We start from the raw sequence: 18,822 nt of genomic DNA, 5'->3' as shown, positions 1-18,822 counted from the left end.
TACTGACATTGTGTCCCTGCCCACTTCTGCAGCCCAACATAAGACCATAAGAGCAGGGATTCTCTGGGTCCCTACAGGGATGAACTATAGAAGTAGCAATGATCATTTGTCATGAATTGGAGATTTTTTTCAGAGCATTTCCCTGAAAAAAATCAGGGAAGCTAAGTAATACTATTATCCATCTTTTACAGATGAAATGAGGTCTAAGGGATTAAAAACTTGCTCAAATTCACATAAGTCCAAATATTATGTTTTTATTTGCCTTGCTCATGCTGGTAATATTACAGATTTTCATTGCATTTATGCTTACCCAGTACTAGTTACTAGATTTCCACTTTTTATATTTTCCTATAGTGAAAACAGTCCACATCAATGATTTTTCAATATTCAGAAGGAACTAGAAAATTGAGAGAGTTTCTATAGAGGAGCAACCAATATAATTCTACCACAATACTGTTTTGGATTATTATTTTTCTTTCAAATATTACATATAAATTAATAAGAGGAAAAAATAACAATACACTTGTTTTAACATGGAATTGTACTCAGCAATGATTTTTTATTTGACAAATGAAAGTTAAATAAATGACAAACGAAAATTCATTATTATTATTTTTTGTTCAGAATCTGTAGTTACAGATTGGAAATTATACAAGGTCACAGCAGCTGGATGAAACTTGGAAAGCCCTGTCACCCGCTTCTTCAGATGGTTTGACATTAGATACTCAGCTAAATTGTACTCTGTGTGGCTGGAAAACGACACCTGGCTCTTTAAGAACTGCCTGTCTCATTTGACTTTTCACCTTGACACACTGAAGGTAATGACTGGAAACTCTTCATTTTAAAACTTTCAACTCAGAACCTTTTCTCTGTCCCAACACCTGTGCTTTAGCGATAGACTGAGACCAGAGCCACCTGCATGACTTCAATAGGACACTTTATCAGTTGAAAGAAAACACTTTGAAATAGGGTCTGGCCTAACTTTGAGGTTGGAAGGGATGGTTTTATTTACCTCCCAGTAGGAAACTATCTACTTTAGATTTGAGAAGAATTAGAGAATTATCTGTGTTGATTTTGACATCAGAAGTGCAGATACTTGGAAAGTGCTTCAAAGCAACATTGATTATAAGTGAGAATATAAACTACTAAAACAGTGTCTTGAATTAAAAATATTAGGTTGTGCATTCTATTTTAGCAGCAAGCCCAAAGCCCCTTTTTTCCCCCAATCAAGCACTGTTTCCAGGAAAGAATAATTGAAAATTTAATAATTTTAATTCTGTAAAGATAGTCAATCAGATTATAAAATTACCCTGTTATTAAACATCAGTTAAATATGGTTGTTCTTATATCACTATTACCTAGAAAAATAAATAAATAAGCAAGTCCCAATATAAGCTTCTCTCATAATGAGCATATGATTTTTTACCCACAATTAAGAGAACCAAAGATCTAGTCATGGTGGTGCACACCTGTAGTCTCAGCCACTAGGAAGGCAGTGGCAGGACGATCAGTTGAGCCAAGAAGTTCAAGTTCAATATCAGCTTGGGCAATATAGTGAGGCTCTGTCTCAAAAAAAAAAAAAAAAGAGCCAAGATAGCTCTGAGATAGCTCAGATATCAAAACTGGGGCTTCTATAACATTTTTTCTGAAAGAAATATGTAGCCGGGCATGGTAGTGTACACCTGTAATCCCAGCACCTCAGGAGGCTCATGCAGGAGGATCACAAGTTCAAGGGGAGCCTCAGCAACTTGGTCAGTAACTTAGTAACTTAGCAAGACCCTGTCTCAAAGTAAAATATAAAAAAGGGGCTGGGGATGCAGCACAGTGGTTAAGAGCCCCTGTGTTCAATCCCCAGTACAAAAAACCAAACAAAACAAAAATTCCCCCCAAAACAAAAAGCGATATGCTAATTCAATAATTAAATTCTTGGTTTAGTATTTCATGTATTATCAACTAAGACTACTAATCTATGAAACTATATTCATGTTTGAAAACAGCAATATATACATTTACATTTAAAAGAACACAAGCATTTTTAGACACATTGATCAAACATGAGACCCTTACTTTGCTACAAAACATAAATCCCAAAAGAGCATTTTTACAAAGCTATGGTGACATGATACAACTATCTAATTTAAAAGTAGGGGGAGAAGTTTCAAAGACTCGTTATCTTGGGAACACAACAAACACATCACTAACAGCTGCCTGGGCATTTTGAGGGGGTGGGGAGACTTAGATATTTAAATCTGCACATCTTTTACATTTAAAAATCCTTCTATTAATTAGGTATAAACTAGGACCCAGAAATCATGGACTATAAAAAATGGGAATAGACTTGGACCCAGAGAAAAGTCTCAGAAGACACACAAACTGGGGCAGATGATCTACCTAAGAGTTTCCCTCTGTCTCTTTCCTGGCAACAAGGATCTCTCTAGTCATCTGTCCAGCTTCCTCTTTTCTCAGTGGCCCTGCCTGGATCTCAGCACGGAGCTGAAGGATGTTCAGACTGAGTTGGCAGAAAACATTCATGTTTAAGTGCATTTGGGAGCAAATTAAACTGGATCCTCTCCTGCCCATGGGGACTAGATATATTCTTTAAATTGTTTAGGAAAGAACAGCTCACTTACTGCTGGAGTCACTTCATTTGATGCTGTTCACAGCCTTTCCCTCTACCTGAAACTCCAACCATATCAAGTGCCAGTTCTTAGTTGGAACAAAACAAAACAGGCCCTGGTGAATAAGCCCTTCCATAAATCAGGCTGACTTTGTATTCTAGATCAAAGGTCAGCAAACCCTTTCTACAAAAAGCCAGATAGTAATGTTTCAGCTTTATGGAGCCATATGTTCTCTGCAGCAGCTACTCCACTCTGCTGTTATTCAGCAAAAGTAGTCATAGCCTGTAAACAAATGAGTGGGACTATGTTCCACTTTATTTACAAAAACAGGCAACAGATTGGCTTTGGCCCTTGGGTTATAGTTTACCCCGCCCCACCCCCTTCTACATAATAACCACAAATAGTGCCTCTCTTTGAAACTGCAAAGTGCTTCCTATGGTTCTGGCCAGATTAATGCCCATTCACTCAGGTTTTAGTGCTGTAGAGTGAGCAACCAGAGTGCCCAAGGGTTCAGTATTTACGGTCCCCTGCAGTAAATCAACATGATCAGAAGTTGACAGGAACCTGATCAGACCTGATTCTTTTTCATTTAGAAACCTGAGCATGCAAGTGTTCCTGGCTTTAGCTAATCTTGGAGATGAGGACAATGGCCATTCTGTGGTAGCAGGTGCAAATTCAGAGAAAACTAATAAATTATGGATAACATAGCATTAAGAAGGCTTAAAGGGTCAATGTACTTTCCCAAGGTGCCCAATATAAGTCAGTACTGGGGAATTCACTGCACAAGAAATAGGGACTATCAACTCAAAGGTAAATTTGCTCACATTTGGCTGACAAACCAGAAAACAGAACCAGCCTTGTAAAAGTTGTGAGAAGAATAACAGCCAAGAATCTCAAAATTTTCTACAATTAGAGAACATCTTACCAATTACCTTAACCAGATGGTTTATATTATTAACAGGGGAACCAAGGCCCAAAGAAGGAGAGCTAACTTGCCTAAATGAGTTGTTTATGGAGAACTCACCATTTAAGTTCCAATCTGTTGCTATTTGATTAAGCAATCTGATTTTAAAGGTGCCCACTGACTACAAACACTCTTGCTATAAGATTATGTTCTAAGTACCTTGGCTACCTCACTTGTCTTTAGACAAGTTTTCTGTTGGATAGAAGTGACCCCAGAAAACACCTGAAATGTACTGGTGGTGGGGATGGAGGAGAGGGGAGGGGAATGGAAGGCAGCTCATCACTGTTTAAACGTAGCTGACAAAAAATGCACAGGATAAAGCATTAAATGGCCATCTTCCCAGGAGTATAAGTGCTGATCTCTCATGTTGTATGATAACATGGCAAGAACAGACTGGGAAGTTCTCAAATCAAAGTTTGCATTAATCTGTTTCTCTCCTAACAAATCGAAGGCGAATGTGATCCTCGTATCTTTGGTGTCTGTGACGTAGAGGATTCCCCGAGCTATGAAGGCATTACCGGCCTTGGACTTGGGGTACGTGGTATTGATGTGCTGCACCACTGAGAAGGTTCTTTCGTCCAGCTGTGCTACAACAATGCTCGAGCCATCCACACTCGAGGCATAGATGATCCAGAGGCCCTTTTCATCTACAGCTAGGTTGAAGTAAGTCTTGGAATTTGCAAAAAGGTATTTCCGATCAAAATACAAGGCATTTTCGAGCTTCAGAATTTGGGATGTTTCTTTGCCAAATTCAAATCTGAAATGTGTACAAACAACAACAAAAAAATAGATCTAAGTTACCATTTCTGTTGGAAAAGGTGGTTTTGTGAAACGCCTTAAACTGAGCTAGTAGACCTGGGGTGAGGCCTGGGATTCTGCATTGCTAACAAGCTCCAGGTAATGCCTGTTCTGCTGGTCCTTTTGCAACTCTGTGGGCAGTTAGGATGTAAAGGACAGTGACTAGCCTGTGCTAGCCAAAGAAGCAGGGAGGCAGCAGTATGGGGTCAGGGACAATCCTCCCTGGGGTCAGAATTAATTCACATCTAAGCAACTACTTACTAGCCATGTGACCCTGGGAAAACCACTTAACCTTGCTCATCTTCAGGTGTATGGATTCCAACTGTCTTCTCAAAGGTTCTCAGAGCTACAAGGGCCTGTAAAGATGACCTAGTCTGTTCCTTTCATTATAAAAGAAAAAGGAGAAGATGAGTCCACAAATAGAAGAAGTAGAGCCAGATTGGGAATTTAGGATTTTTTTCTAACTCCAAATTTGCTGGTAATTCCTTTACTTCCTGCTGGAATTTCTTTTTTAATCCATATTATTTTAAATTAAAAGTCGCCAGCTGAGAAGACATGTAGCAATGTCAGGGCTGTGATGCCAATCTTTTTTGTCAGGTCAGTGGCTGAAAAATTGAACTGTGGCATGGAATCCCATGCCCCTTATCTCCCAGGGGCTGATTTGACAGGCTTTGTTTTGACAAATCTAGATGACTCAAAAAAGTGAATAATGATTAAAAAATGACCTCAGTTCAGAAATAACAACGCAGTGACGTTAGGCTAAAATAAAACACCAGAGGGTGCCATTGAGCAGCACAGGAATCTTGGTGTGTGTGCATCTGTGGACATAATTCCTGCGGAGAGCAGGAAGACTCAGACGCTGCCTGGGGCACAGTCTCCCTTAGTCTCCCCTTCCCCTTGGGAAAGCAGAGGGAGGAGGTGAGCTGAGCTGGGGTAGTTGTGAGGACCCATAGGTGTGACCAGTGGATCTGAAGGCAGAGATGCCTGACTTTGAAAGGCTGCGTCCCTAGTCTTCAGTGATCTCAATTGTGACATGAAATTCCTCACACCCCAAATTTTTCAAAACAATACTGATGCCTCCAGGAAGTGACACCTGGAGGGAGCTACAAGTTCATCCAAGGATGAGGAAGTGCAGATGTTACTACTCATGGCCCCTCCACCTTGCCTCAACCCCCACCCCCACCCCACCCCGTGTCCAGACCAGCAATTAGTGTAAACCCCAGGCAGGGGCTTGGATAGAGAGGTCTGTCACTGTCCTGTGATGCCTTCAGTCAACAAACCCTGACTGACCTCCCTTATGTGCCAGCCTGAGGGTCATAAAGATGAAAAAGACACAGTCCCCACTCCTAAGGTCATCAGAGTACCACACAGTAGGTGCTCTCTGGGGTGCAGTAAAAGGGCACAGAGGACAGAGCTGAGGTCCAGGTGGCTCACCTCACTATGGTGTTGGAGCCCCCTTTGTGGTAGTAGAGAGAGTTGTTGTAAACAGCATGCCCACAACCGTGGAAGTAGTGCGGGAGGTGGATGAAGGTGTAACTGCCGTTCAGAAGGGAGGGCCAGTCTTTGAACTCCTTCACCATGATGCCTGCAGGGGAAAGCCAGGGGAAGGCGATTACCTACCTCCAGCAACCACAGCTGGGGAGTGAGTCTGGGAGGATCTTAAAAGGAGGGAAGGTAAGAGCAACATGTTCCCTAAGGTCTCTTGTCCAGTTTGAAGAGTTGAGACTCCCAAAGTCCAGCTCTCCCTATCGGTTCCTGACAAATCATTCAGATATGGTCATCACAGAATTGGCTTGGCTCCTCCAGAGAGGCCCTGTCCCCCCTCCCCACCCCTCTCTCTAATATTTATAAAATCTTCTTTGGTATTACATTTAGGACCCAGGGCATTTTACCCTAAATTACATCCTCAGTCCTTTTTATTTCTTATTTTCAGACAGGGTCTTGCTAGGTTGCTGAGGGTCTCACTAAGTTGCTGAGGCTGGCCTTGAACTCGAGATCCTCCTATCTCAGCTTCCTGAGTTGCTGGGGTTACAGGCATGCGCCACCATGCCTGGCCTAGTGTTTATAAAATGTTCTATTGAGCAGCATAGGTCTATACCAGAAATAGCAAATACCTGGCATTTATGGATGGACCTTTCACAGCCTCCTGCCTCTTCCTGCATGCCACAACAGTTACTGCTAATGTCTTTTAAGCCTCAAATCTTTCTCAACTGGTAATTTGGACAGTTACTACTGGCTGACCAGTGAGCCCTGAGGAAATAAAGAAGCTGTTTCTTTTCAGCTCCTTCTCTAATGAGTGCATATGGCGGGACACATTCTGGAATGAGGCCATTGTTATAGACAATGTGTGACCACATTTCCTTAGACCAGCATGACTAGGGTCAAAATTAGATGAAGTGTGACTGCAGGATGGTCCTGTACCTTCTCCCCTGGTCCACCAGATATCTGAGAAAAATGGCCAAGAAGCATTCTCCTGAATGGTACAAACCTAGAGAAAGATGGAGGTGCACAAAGAATTTGCCTCTGACATTTCTTCCACATTATGGATTTGGGGATTATAAGGCCTACAGTCATCATGTTGTTGTATCCTTTCGGATACTTTGCCTACAACTGGACAGGCTACATTGGGGGGTGCCCGGTTGTGTCCCTGTGACTAGGACTGCAAGGCTCTCCAACCAGCATGTTCAAGGGAGGTATGTATTCTGACCCCTGACTGTACTTTATGAAATAAGGAGCAATTAGTATACCAATAATAGCAGGGATTTCAGAAACAGACGTAGAATAAGCCTGAAGGTAAGTGACAGATGAAAATACAATTACAGCAGGTTTGGATCCTCTGTTGATGAAAGTACCTGAAAAATGTTCAGTCACCCAGATACGGTCATCACTCTTATTAGCAGACTCTCTTATCCAAGTCCCAAATGTCTCTGTAACCTTTAATATTTGTGATGGGTTTCCAATGGCAGTGATCATGGAATCTGCCAGAAGAAGAAAAAGGAAAGTTACCTGCCAATTATGACTTTAATTTTTAAAATTCAAGACATATTTTTTTTTTCCTCATGGCTAGGGATTGAACCCAGAGCCTTGCACATGCCAGACAAGTGCCCTACCACTGAGCTATGCCCCTCGCCCCAGGAAGCTTTGTCGGTGTACCTGCTTGAGGGGAATGGTGTTCATGGACTTTCTCATCAGCTTTTCCCACCAAGGTATCATCGTTTGGTATGGCACACGTCTCACCTAAAACAACAACAACAATAATAATAATCAAAGCAAATGCAGTTGGCACAGCTTTAGAACTGCTGCTTTTCCCCACCTCATTCCAGACTCTAGTTCCATAAACATCCCTTAGACTACGTCCACCAAGTTTCTTGTTTGCTTGTTTTTTAAAATATATATTTTTAGTTGTAGTTGGACACAATGACTTTATTTTATTTATTTATCTTTGTGTGGTGCCGAGGATCAAACCCAGTGCCTTGCAAGTGCTAGGTGAGCGCTCTACCGCTGAGCCACAACTCCAGCCCCTTGTTTGCTTGTTCTTAAGAAGCCCCCAGCTGTTATACTTTTAATTTCCTCCCCTGCTTGATGAGTTCCCAGCAAGCTCTCCATGACCGCAGTTACTAAGATAATACAATTCTAATAGGATGTCTGATAGGAACAAGGCTGCATCATGCTAACTGCTAGGCAGAATTATGATCAGGCTCCATTTATCGAGGGGAGGAGCAGGGACTTCTTTGAAAGCCAGATTTGTCCCCTCTAACAGCTGAGTGCCTCTCCCTGTCATGTCTCCTGGAAAGAGCCGTTTATCAAATAGAATATGGGCCCTTCAGAGAAATCTGAGAGAAATTCCAGTCAGGATCCTCCTCAAAGTCTGCCCCTGCAGTGACGGTATTCAGTTGTGCCTTCTCGCAGTTTAAGTTAGGTGATTCTCCCTGGGTCACCTCTTTACAGAAAAAAATTCTAAGGTCACCCTAAAAATACTTCCCACTCATGTGGTCCTTGATTTTTAGTTAGCCAGAGGTCAGGCCTGGGTCAGGTCCCAAAGCGTGTCTTTCCATCTGTGAAAGGGCAACGGTCTGAGGAGGGGGAAGCTCTACAGCTAGACAAGACTGGATTTGGATTGTAGCTCTGTCACTTACTCATTGAGTGACCTTGGGCAAGTTACTTAGCTCCTCACGTGGCAGTTTGTATCTGTTAGTGGGAGACAATAACAATGCCAATATCACAGGATGGTTGGAGAATTAGGAGAACTCAGCGCTTGGCACCAGGCCTGCACATCACTAGTGCTCAAAAATTACTGGTGGAGCATTGTTAACCAAATACTAAAAAAATAGTGATAAGAAGACAAACTATTGCAACAACAACAACAAAAAATTAGTAGTGGATGGGTCGGGGGTAGCTCAGTGGTAGAGTGACTTCGTGAGGCCCCAGGGTAAGATCTTCCACACTGAAATACTGAAACAAACACACACACACACACACACACACACACACACACATCAGTGTGGTGGGGATGGTAGTTCTATTGTTAATGTGTGTGCAGGGTTCACCAATCTGATTGCCCCTTGATCTCCCAAGCATCAGCCAAGCCCTTCTTCTCCCATGAGTTTGTGGCTACATAAAGCTCAGTCCTCAAGACCACTTGAGGGAGAGGGATGATGGATATGGCAAGGAGAAGGAACAGTCTGGTGGTAAGTGAAGGTAAAAGGTGAGGGAAATAGGTGGAGGCTCAATTCTAGGCCTTTCTCTGTCCTCTTTCCCAGGATAGATGGCTTAGATCTTCCGTGAGCATGTCTCAAAGGGAGAGCTCCCCTTCAGGGCAAATCTACCCCCTCAGTTTTAAATAATCTGGTCACATAGACTGGAATGCAGATCAAGAATTTAGGGTCATTAGTGGAAGGGGCTGGTGACCTGCACATTGGCCATTGAACATGTTTGGCTGCCGAAGGCCTTTGGATCTTCTGCTTCCAGGAGGCCCAGGAGGTCCTGGAGGGCCTGGGGGTCCAGGGGGTCCAGGTGGGCCTTGGTCACCTTTGGCACCTGCAAAGACAGAGAAGAAGTGAGGAGATAGAGAATGAAGAGGGAGAACAATTGATAAAGAGTTATCAACAGAGATGGGGTTTCACATGAGGGAAAGGACAAGGGAGCAGTTCCGGGGGGCCCACTGAGCTCACCCCTTCCCAGAGGTGATCAACTTAGCACTTATCTCTGCTGAGTTGAGGAGCCACCGTAGTAGGTATTGAGGACCCACTATGTGCCAGGAATTGTGCTAAGAGTCTTACAGATCTCCACCTCAGTCTCCCAAACCACTCCTCTCAGAAGCTGGAGTCTCAGGGATGCTGAGTGATCTGCTGAGGTCACAGCCTGCAGACAGCTGGAACTCAGCTTCAGCTGTCACGGCATAGCTCCTCCTTTGAACAGGCTCATGTCAGTGGGTCTCAGCCCTGACTGCTTGGTGGAACACGGAAGATGGTGGAACCCAGAATGATGGTTTCAAAATTCTGAAGCCTGGGCCCCATCCTGACCAATCAGAATGTTGGGAGCAGGTTGGCCTCTGTATTTTTAAAAGCTTCCTCATATGCAGCCAGATATGAGAGGCACTGCTGTGTGAAGGAGATGAACCAGGAGCTCCTTCAGCTCTGCTTCTATTCAGCTTTGTGACTTTTTAAACCTTTCTGAGAGCCATTTCTTCGTCTCCACATTAAGTCTCATGGTCCCTGTCCTGCCCTGTAAGAACCAATGAGGTCACTGCTATGATGATTTGACAGCTGTAGTCTTGCCCATGGATAGGGAGTCACACCTTGGTCTTTAGATGGTCAGCGAGGGTGGTTGCCCTTTGCAGGGGGTCATTGGTTCTGGAGAATTCATAAAGAAGCCACTCTCTGGGCTGTTCAGCCCTTTTGTTCTAACCTCCAGGGTTGAGACTGTAGAGATCAAGTCTCTTTAGCTGCCTCTTCCCAGCCAGACCACGTCAGCCTTTTCAGTCTCTCTGGAGTGAACAAGTGGGGGCTGCAGATGGGTCTATGACCACTGTGGAAGGGGCAGAGATCTGTAGGTAGAATGGACCTGATCCAACCCTCCAGCCCCTTCTCCACTCCACTGAAGGTGCACTGAGTTCTGTCCTATCCCTTTTGCATTGGGTAGAAAGATGGTGCTTTTCTGAATAAAAGGTTTGTCACCCCTCACTTATTCAGCAGTGTAGAGAATTCTGGATGTGTAGATTTTCTGTGTGACTGAAATGTATTTCAAATACATGAATTTACATATATGACCCTTTCAGACCCTCCTTAAAGTTTACATGTTGTGCCTAGCAACATCCCTTGTTTATAAAACAAAGTACATTAAACATGACTTGATCTTCCCCTGGTGCTTTGGCCTTTTGCCTGGCGAAGAGTAGGCATTCAATCCATCGTGCCTGGGTGGCTGTCTGGCTGGCTGTGCGACTGACTTGGGATCATTATTGTGAATATTTATTACCATCCTCGATTCTTGAGGACACATACTGTGCCTTGCTTACTTTCATATTCATAGTTCTAGCTACTGGCAGAGTTCTTGATTCATGGATGGTATTCTCAGATACTCAATAAATGTGTATTGAGTGCATTAGTAGAAAGTTATGTTTTCATGATATAGATGGTTTCCAAAGTACTGTGATTTCAAAATTCTTCTGCATCTCCTCCTCCATGACAATCAGCTCCTTCTACCATGTGATTATCTGTGGGGTGCTGCCCCTAAGCTTCCTTCCACACAAGTGCTGACTATCCCTTTCACTCTGGACTAGAAAAACAGCCATTGAATTTTGCCCAAATTCTCTGTTAAGTGGTTTAGATGGCTATAGCTTGACTGTGAAGAAAATGCTTGTGACCTCTGTCAATTGTCCCTGGAAGTCTCTAGAGTGGCTTATTTACTTGTTGCTGGATTTCAATAGATATTTGGAAAAAGGAAACTTCCTTCAACCCATTCAATCTAACTATGGCTTTTAGACCTAAGTTATTTAAATGACTCATACTTAGATCTCAGATCTGATCTTGCCCACATGGAGAAACAGGTACCGCTTTCTCCTCTTTAAAAGTACAGAATTCCAGAATCTGATGCAAAACAGAGGACTATGGAAGGACAATAAAGAGAGAGGACACAGAATAACAGTTGAGCTGAAAGCCAGCGAGGTCTCTGAGCATGTGTGCCCTTGAAGGGAGCCAGAGAGCACTCCTCTTACCTGCCAGCAGTACATCGTTGGACACATCTCCTTTGTCTCCTTTTTCACCCTTCTGTCCTGGTGGGCCCTCATTTCCTGGTGAGCCCAGTTCGCCAGGGTCTCCCTTTTCTCCCTTTTCCCCTGGATTTCCTGTGGCTCCAGGAAGCCCTGAGGGAAAGGAAATGACATATTAGCCTGTTGTGCAATAGATTCCTGGTACACCACTTTGCAAAAATTGTACTTTATCCTTTTGGGGTAAAGCAGCTCTGAATCAAATCATAGAGCTGAATAGAATCCTTCATAGCCATTTTAAGGCAGAAAAATGGCTGTATATACACTAAAGAATTGTGTGGGTGTGTGTGAACATGGGCACACTGCAGATTGAACCCAGAGGTACTTTACCACTGAGCCACATCCCTGACCCCTTTCAGTTTTTATTTTGAGACAGGATCTCCCTAGGTTGCTGAGGGCCTGACTAAGTTGCTAAGGCTGGCTTTGAACTTGCAATCCTCCTGCCTCAGGCTCCCAGATCGCTGGGATTATAGGCGTGCACCGCCACTCCCAGCTTGCTAGAAATTTGGCTGGGCCAACAGGTTAGAGAGAGGAGGGAAGCACAAGAGGGACAATTACTATAGGAGAAAGAAGGTGAGGAAGGTCAAACTAGAAGTCTGGCACCATCCCCACAGCAGATGAAGAGGATCCACAGAGGCATGTGCCCTGGACTAATGCAAAATGCTTCTACTCACAATAGCAAAACAGGTGAAGTTGCTGTAGGATGACTAATGGAGTGAATAAAAGATAGTGGGTGAAATTTCTGCTTTTACTTATGGAGAGCCATGACTATAGGAATTACCATCCTCTCACACACAACTAGAAGTCTTTCAAGATCTGAGTGACAGTATGTCTTCGCATAGACCATGGACAGGACAGGGCACCCTAGATCATTCCAGCTTACTGCTGGGAAGTAATTCCCAGTAGCACAGGGAGGGAAAAACCAAAACAGACTAGCAAAATCCCTGAGTTGAGTAAAGCATCAGTTTGGGGAGATGGACATGGCTAGAATTTGCTAGATAGGACAGCAGAGAGGAGAGAGCTGTGTTGTAGAAAATTACAGAGAAAACAACATGGAAAGAGCTTTTCATAAGGAAGTCTGGAGGCCATGAAGGGAGCAGGACTTAGCTGTCACCTGGTCACATCCACCCTCTGATCTGAAAGTATCTGGAACAATAAGAAGGAACTATATTATGCTCAGAAGCTCAATATACATATCAAGAGGCAGGGGACTCTTGTTTTCTGGACATTTCCATGCTATTTATACATTCTTTCCTTTATCTTCTATCAGCCCAAAGCCATTGTTCCTTTTCAGCACCCACTAATCTAGACAAGCTCCCACCTTTCTTGCCTTTCTCAGAAAACTGATTCAGAGCTATATCTGAACCCATCTCCCGAGTTGCAATTCCTAAGACCCCAAATAAAGTCCTTTTACTCTTACAGTTCTGAGTTTGGATTGATTGGCAGCAGAAAGATCACTGGGGATCTGCAGAGGACTTCCATGAGTCTCTGGCTATTTGATGACCTGTGCAGGGTAAAATTCTACAGACCCAGGAAGAGAATTCACAGTTCAGTATGCAATTCTCAGAGCCCACACAGTGAAAAGTTCTCATCCCATCAAAGTGGAGAGACCCATAAAGTTATGGGATAGGAACTGAAGTTTTCTGAAGAAGCCACATCTGTATGAAAGATCCTTCAGCCTCTTCCACCTGTGCCGAGAAGAACACTGTTATTGTGAAAAGATGGAATGTCACATATCCAGAGCCAACTTATTTTAGCCTATCTTAGGCCCTTTAGAAAAATAGCCATTTACTCAGCTTTTGTATCTGACCTAACATTCTCCTATCAGGTAAATTTCTTGGAATGTATTGTTAAGATCAGCAGATCTCTAGCCTCCCCCAACCCTAAGGCGAAGAATGCTGTAATAACATCTGAAACCTGCAGAAATTTTTTTCCACTTCACTATAGCCCAACCACTTCATGCCCCACACATGGCTCTAAAACTTTATATAACCTCTTTCAAGTCAGAGTGCATCACTCAGGGTAACTTGAATTATGTTCCCATACCATGGTCACTGGTATTTGTCTCAGAATAAATTTTTTTTAAACTTCCTTGTTATTTCATGTTGGCAGGTATATTAGATCTTGGAAAAATCATGTATTAGTAATGGAACTAAATTAACCCCAGGGTAAAAACTGCTTGGGGACCATTATTACAGAATTTAAAACCAAGGTTGAAAGGATCAGAGATATTTGCAAGTAATTTCACTAACTGCCTGAATAGACTCCAAAATTTAATCTCCTTAGTCAATGTAATTTGGATATTAACATATTAAGCAAGAAAAAATTATACGATCATCTCAATGGATGCAGAAAAGGCATTTGATAAAATTCAACAATCATTCCTAATAAAAATTCTTATCAAACTAGAAATAGAAGGGAATTTCCTCAGTCTGAAAGAGGGCACTTGTGAAGCCTATAGCTAGTGTCGCCTTTCCCAGTGAAAGAAATGTGTTTCCCCTAAAGTCAGGAACAGGACTCGGTACCTACTCTCATCATTTTGATTTAACATTCAACAGGAAGTCCTAGTGAGTGCAATAATGAAAGGAAAAAGAGATCAAAGTCATGTTAATTGGAAAGGATGACATAAAACTGTCTTTATCTGCAGCTGACGTGGCTGTTCATGTAGAAAATTTCAAGGCATCTATAAAAAAGCTAGTAGAACTCATGAGTACACAGGTATCCAGGCCCTGAGAGGAAAAGTAGTTGCATAATATTGTACAAAGACATTGCTAGATATGGTTCAATTAATGAGATACCTTATCTCAGGAATATTTGTCCATTTTGATAAGAGTCACCTAAGTGGTTTAACAATGACACTGCTCAAAGTGACAGAGATGTCAGGCAACAAAGAAGAGCCAGAGGCATTCGTTAATGCAAGCAAAACTTCAATTCCTTTCCTCATCTGTAATCAAGACAACTTTGCCTTCTCTGACTGCTCTGTCTGTTCCTGTGCCTTCTTTAGGCTCTAAGTGACTGCCCATTTGTTCATATATTATACCCCATTAACCTGAGCAATACCCATTTTCTAACTGTTATCCTCTGGCATTGCAAATATCCTCCCTCCAGTTTTAAAACCATATCTGACCCAGCACTATTGGGGTACAATCTAATTGTCCCAAGAGAATGCAGAATTTCATGCAGGAAAGAACCTTAGAGGTCATTTAGATCAACCTCCCAGCCAATCCTAAAAGGCTCTCTCCCAGCTGCCTCTTCTTCAGGTTGTTAAATGGTGGGGAGCACATCACAACCCATCAGTTTGTACTCAAATGCTCTTTCTGCCATTGAAGTCAATTGTTCCCTCAAATGTAAATCTGGATCTGTTATTACCTTTCATTGACTACAGACAAGTCATAAATATCCAAAATGGTTTCTGTCCTCCCATATTCAACGGACTATCCATAGATCATCCCAAGTAAGACAGCAGTATATGAAAGAACCCCAAGGTATTGATCACTGTCAGTAAGTATAGCAAACAAAGAAACATTTGCTAGATTTCAATCAACCATTAAAAAAAAAAAACTTTAGTGAAAACCATAAAATTCAACTACGGCTGGAAGCTGGAAGACCCATGGTCACTGCATCTGCCAGAGGTGAATCTGGGTGATGTCATGCCCTGAGGGAGCTGCAGGGTGTCCCTTGGTTGTTAGTACTTCCTCTGGTGTGGACTTAGTACTATAGTAAGAAGAAAAACAGTTGGGGCTGGGGCTGGGGCTGGGGCTCAGCGGTAGAGCACTTGCCTAGCATGTGTGGGGTGCTGGGTTCGATCCTCAGCACCACATAAATATAAATAAATAAAATAAAGGTATTGCAGCCAAATACAACTAAAAAAAAGAAATATATTATTAAAAAAAGTAATGCTTATTACTGAGAAAGGAGTCATCTCTTGCAACAGCTTCCCTGCCCACGGTCACTAGGTCCACTCACTTGACAAGAGCTCTTATGCAGGGCCCTCTACATGAGAAGATGTTTCCTTTGTCAGTATTTTAAATAGGCAATTTGGCACATTATCTGAAGGAGACAAAAGATTAGGACGTTGCCATAGAGTCCAGCCTGCACAATGCGCCAAGTGCAACCGATCCCTTCTAAAGGTCTCACATGACCCAGATTTAGTGGAGCTCAGGGAAATGGTATCTGCTGGTTATACCAAGGTTTTCTTTTTCAGTCATTTATTCTATACAAAGAGCCTTTCTGCATCATCATCCGATTTCCCCTTCCTTTCTTTTATTACTACCTCTTATGTCTCTTATTTTCTTTGTCAAAAAGGCCATATGTGAAGCCGGGAAATGTTCCAATTGTAATGAAGCGTGGTAAGGCAGCTCCCACAGGGACAGGTATTTATTTAAAGCTGATAAAGCTCTTTGCTTAAAGGTGTTTTTGCCTCTTAGCTGGGGTGTGCCTTGCCATTTTTAAGCTCTTGTTAAGAAAGAGGTAGAACGTTTGCCTACCTACAGTCTGCCTTTGCCCTCTTGTCCACCAACGCGTCTGACAAAGCATCTCCTTGTCTTTGTTAGCAAAATCACTGTGGCCAATGCATGTCGGAAATAGAACTCCCCCAGTCACCATGCACCATCAGAGGACTTCTGTGCAACATTTTCTACTCTGACTTCAGCAAAGGTCAGGACTGCGAGGCCTGCACGGTGACACCATCGTACTCTGTGATCTGGACCCTGGTATATTTTTTGCCCTGGCACTCCTGGTTGGCTCTGAATCAGCACATTCAGCTAGAGAAGAAAGGCTGGATTTTGCCTGCCTAACTTCTGTTCTAGAAGTGGCTCTCTGCTATTTTTCTTCTGGTGTCGCCTACTCAAAACAAACATCTCCATCAGCATTGGAACTTGGGGTTGTAAGAGAGCTCCAGCTGGGGTCAACTCCATCGTCTTCACGACAGGGGGTGAGGGAGGACATTTTATTTTCGGCAGTACCATCTGTCACTTAAGGGGGGGGGGAAGGAGGCCAGAGGGTGTCATATAAAACTAGTCCCAAACATGAAGAAAGAGGAGGGCATTTATTTCTGTTTCTTAGATGAGCATTTGATTTTTATAGAAGACATTGCAGCATTCACTCTTACGTGAGAAAACAAGAGACAGATGGAAAATAAAGAAAATGCTTGATTTTGAGGCACGAGAATGTCAAACTTCATAGAAGATGCTAGTTGCACAATTGACAACAGTTCAGTCTCTTTGGGTTCCAACTCTCCTCTCCAAATCTAAGTCCATGTTTTCACATGCATGCAGGACAGTTCCTTTTCATTTCCTTTTGGTCAAGACATGATGTTAAGTGAAACAAAACAGACACAGAAAGACAAACACCTCATGTTCTCACTTATATATGGAAGCTGAAGTTGATCCCAAAGAAGTAGAAATTAGAATATCAGTTAGCAGAGCCTGGGAAGGGTAAGGGCAAGGGAGGACAGAGGCAGGACTGTTAGTGAGTGCAGGGGTGAAACTGGGCAGGAAGAATAGCTTGTAATTTCTATAGCAAAACAGGGTAACCGTGGTTGACACAATTAATCGAATATTTTGAAATAATTAATAGAGACGGTTTTGGATGCTCCCCAAACAAAGGAAGGAGGCATGTCTAAGAGAACAGATATGCCAATTACCCTGATCTGATGATTATACATTTTGTACATGTATTGAAATGCCACACTGTTCCCCATAAATATGCATAATTATCATGTATCAATTAAAACGTACTAATAAAAAGTTAAAAAATTGGACATGCCAAAAAAAATTTTTCCTTTTGGTCTAAAATCAAGATTCTTTTTCATTTTTAGAATCAACAACAATAATAATAGCTAGCCCTAATACGGAATTGAACTGTGTGTCAGATCCTGTTCTAAGCACGTTGTATGAATACTCATTTAGTCTTCCTAACAACACTCTGGGGTCGATGCTATAATTATCTATCTTACAAACGGGTACAAGTAAAGGCAGCACTGAGTGACTAAATAACTTGCTCCAGGGCATGCAGCTAGTAAATGCAAGAGCCAGGACCGAGCCAAGTTCCGGTGCTCTAGATCTGGCTCCATTCTATCCCACCATGGTTCTTAATGCTTCCAGGGTCAGATACTGAGGGTCTTTGATACTTCTGTGTCCTGGAAACAACTGTTAGGCTAGAGGTCTTGCACTCTGGCTCGTTAAGCTCACCATCTTCTCAAGTGTCCACGCTGGTTCCCAGTCACTCCTGCGCCAAAGCCCTACCTGCTGTGACGTATGAAGCAGTCTTCAAACCAGGATAGTTACAGACTACGTGTCGTGCGTAAACTTTGTATTCTCTTTCAACAGGTTTGTAAGCCCTTACAGACAGGCGCTGTGCTCTGTTCTCCTCACTCATGCATGCATTCATTCCTCATTCATTGATTATTTATTGAACCTCAGCCGAGGCCTGGCTTATAGCTGTGACAAATAATGAAATCTATACAGCCCCTGCCTCCCTAGACAGACACTATGGTGGAATATTTAAAATGGGAAGCCATAGTCGAGTGGCTGTAACTCCACCTGCTCTACCTAGGGGTGAGGAGGTCAGGGCCCTGAGGATGGAATGACATGTCCAAGGCCTCATGGTCAGTCGGGGATGGAAGCAGTTCTCCTAGAACTCCTTTCTCTGTCCCCCAGGGAAAAGTGGCATGGAAACAGCCCTGACAGGCTGTGACTCACAAACATCCTGCAGGCCTCTCTGAAAGACTGGAAGCCTCCCAGCCTTCCCAGTCAGGCTCAGTAAATAAGGCTCAGGTGGGTGGGTGTTTGAAGCCCCATATCCTCCAACAATCACCTGCTCCAGCTCTCAAGCCCCTGGCTCCTTTCATGTTTGCTGCTGCTCTGGGTGTCTCCAATAACCCTGCTTGCTGCTCCGCCGGCCCAAGCCCCTTGGGCATGGAAGTTGAGTCTATTATGGGTAAGAACAGTCGTCCAGCTCTCAGAGAAACCTGGATTCAAGCCCTGCTTGACTCACTCACTAGCCTTTTGATGTTCGACAAGTGATGTCCATCCACCTACAATGAATTTATTGAGCTTCAGTGGGCATTCCAGGCACTGGAGGGGAGAATAAAGACAGACACGGTCCACTCCCACGGACCTCCCATTCTACCTAGGGGCTCAGACCATCAGCACAGCCACAATAAACACCCTGAGGTG

General features: G+C 43.1%; 1 protein-coding gene across 1 annotated transcript in view; it reads right to left on the bottom strand.

The window, feature by feature from the left end:
- Window positions 1-3,770: 3,770 nt before the first annotated feature.
- The window catches only part of Gldn (gliomedin), a 58,128-nt gene continuing 43,076 nt past the window's right edge, over window positions 3,771-18,822 (bottom strand). Inside the window, exons 5-10 of the mRNA XM_026392848.2 lie at window positions 11,594-11,740; window positions 9,289-9,417; window positions 7,534-7,617; window positions 7,233-7,358; window positions 5,815-5,965; window positions 3,771-4,339 (exon numbers count right to left, since the gene is read on the bottom strand). Of these exons, the coding sequence (XP_026248633.2) occupies window positions 3,862-4,339; window positions 5,815-5,965; window positions 7,233-7,358; window positions 7,534-7,617; window positions 9,289-9,417; window positions 11,594-11,740 (1,115 nt within the window). The 3' untranslated portion in view covers window positions 3,771-3,861. The remainder of the gene's footprint in view (window positions 4,340-5,814; window positions 5,966-7,232; window positions 7,359-7,533; window positions 7,618-9,288; window positions 9,418-11,593; window positions 11,741-18,822) is intronic.

The sequence above is a fragment of the Urocitellus parryii genome, chromosome 6 (assembly GCF_045843805.1).
Source record: "Urocitellus parryii isolate mUroPar1 chromosome 6, mUroPar1.hap1, whole genome shotgun sequence".
Classification (NCBI taxonomy): domain Eukaryota; kingdom Metazoa; phylum Chordata; class Mammalia; order Rodentia; family Sciuridae; genus Urocitellus; species Urocitellus parryii.
This window is presented reverse-complemented; position numbering and strand designations above follow the sequence as displayed.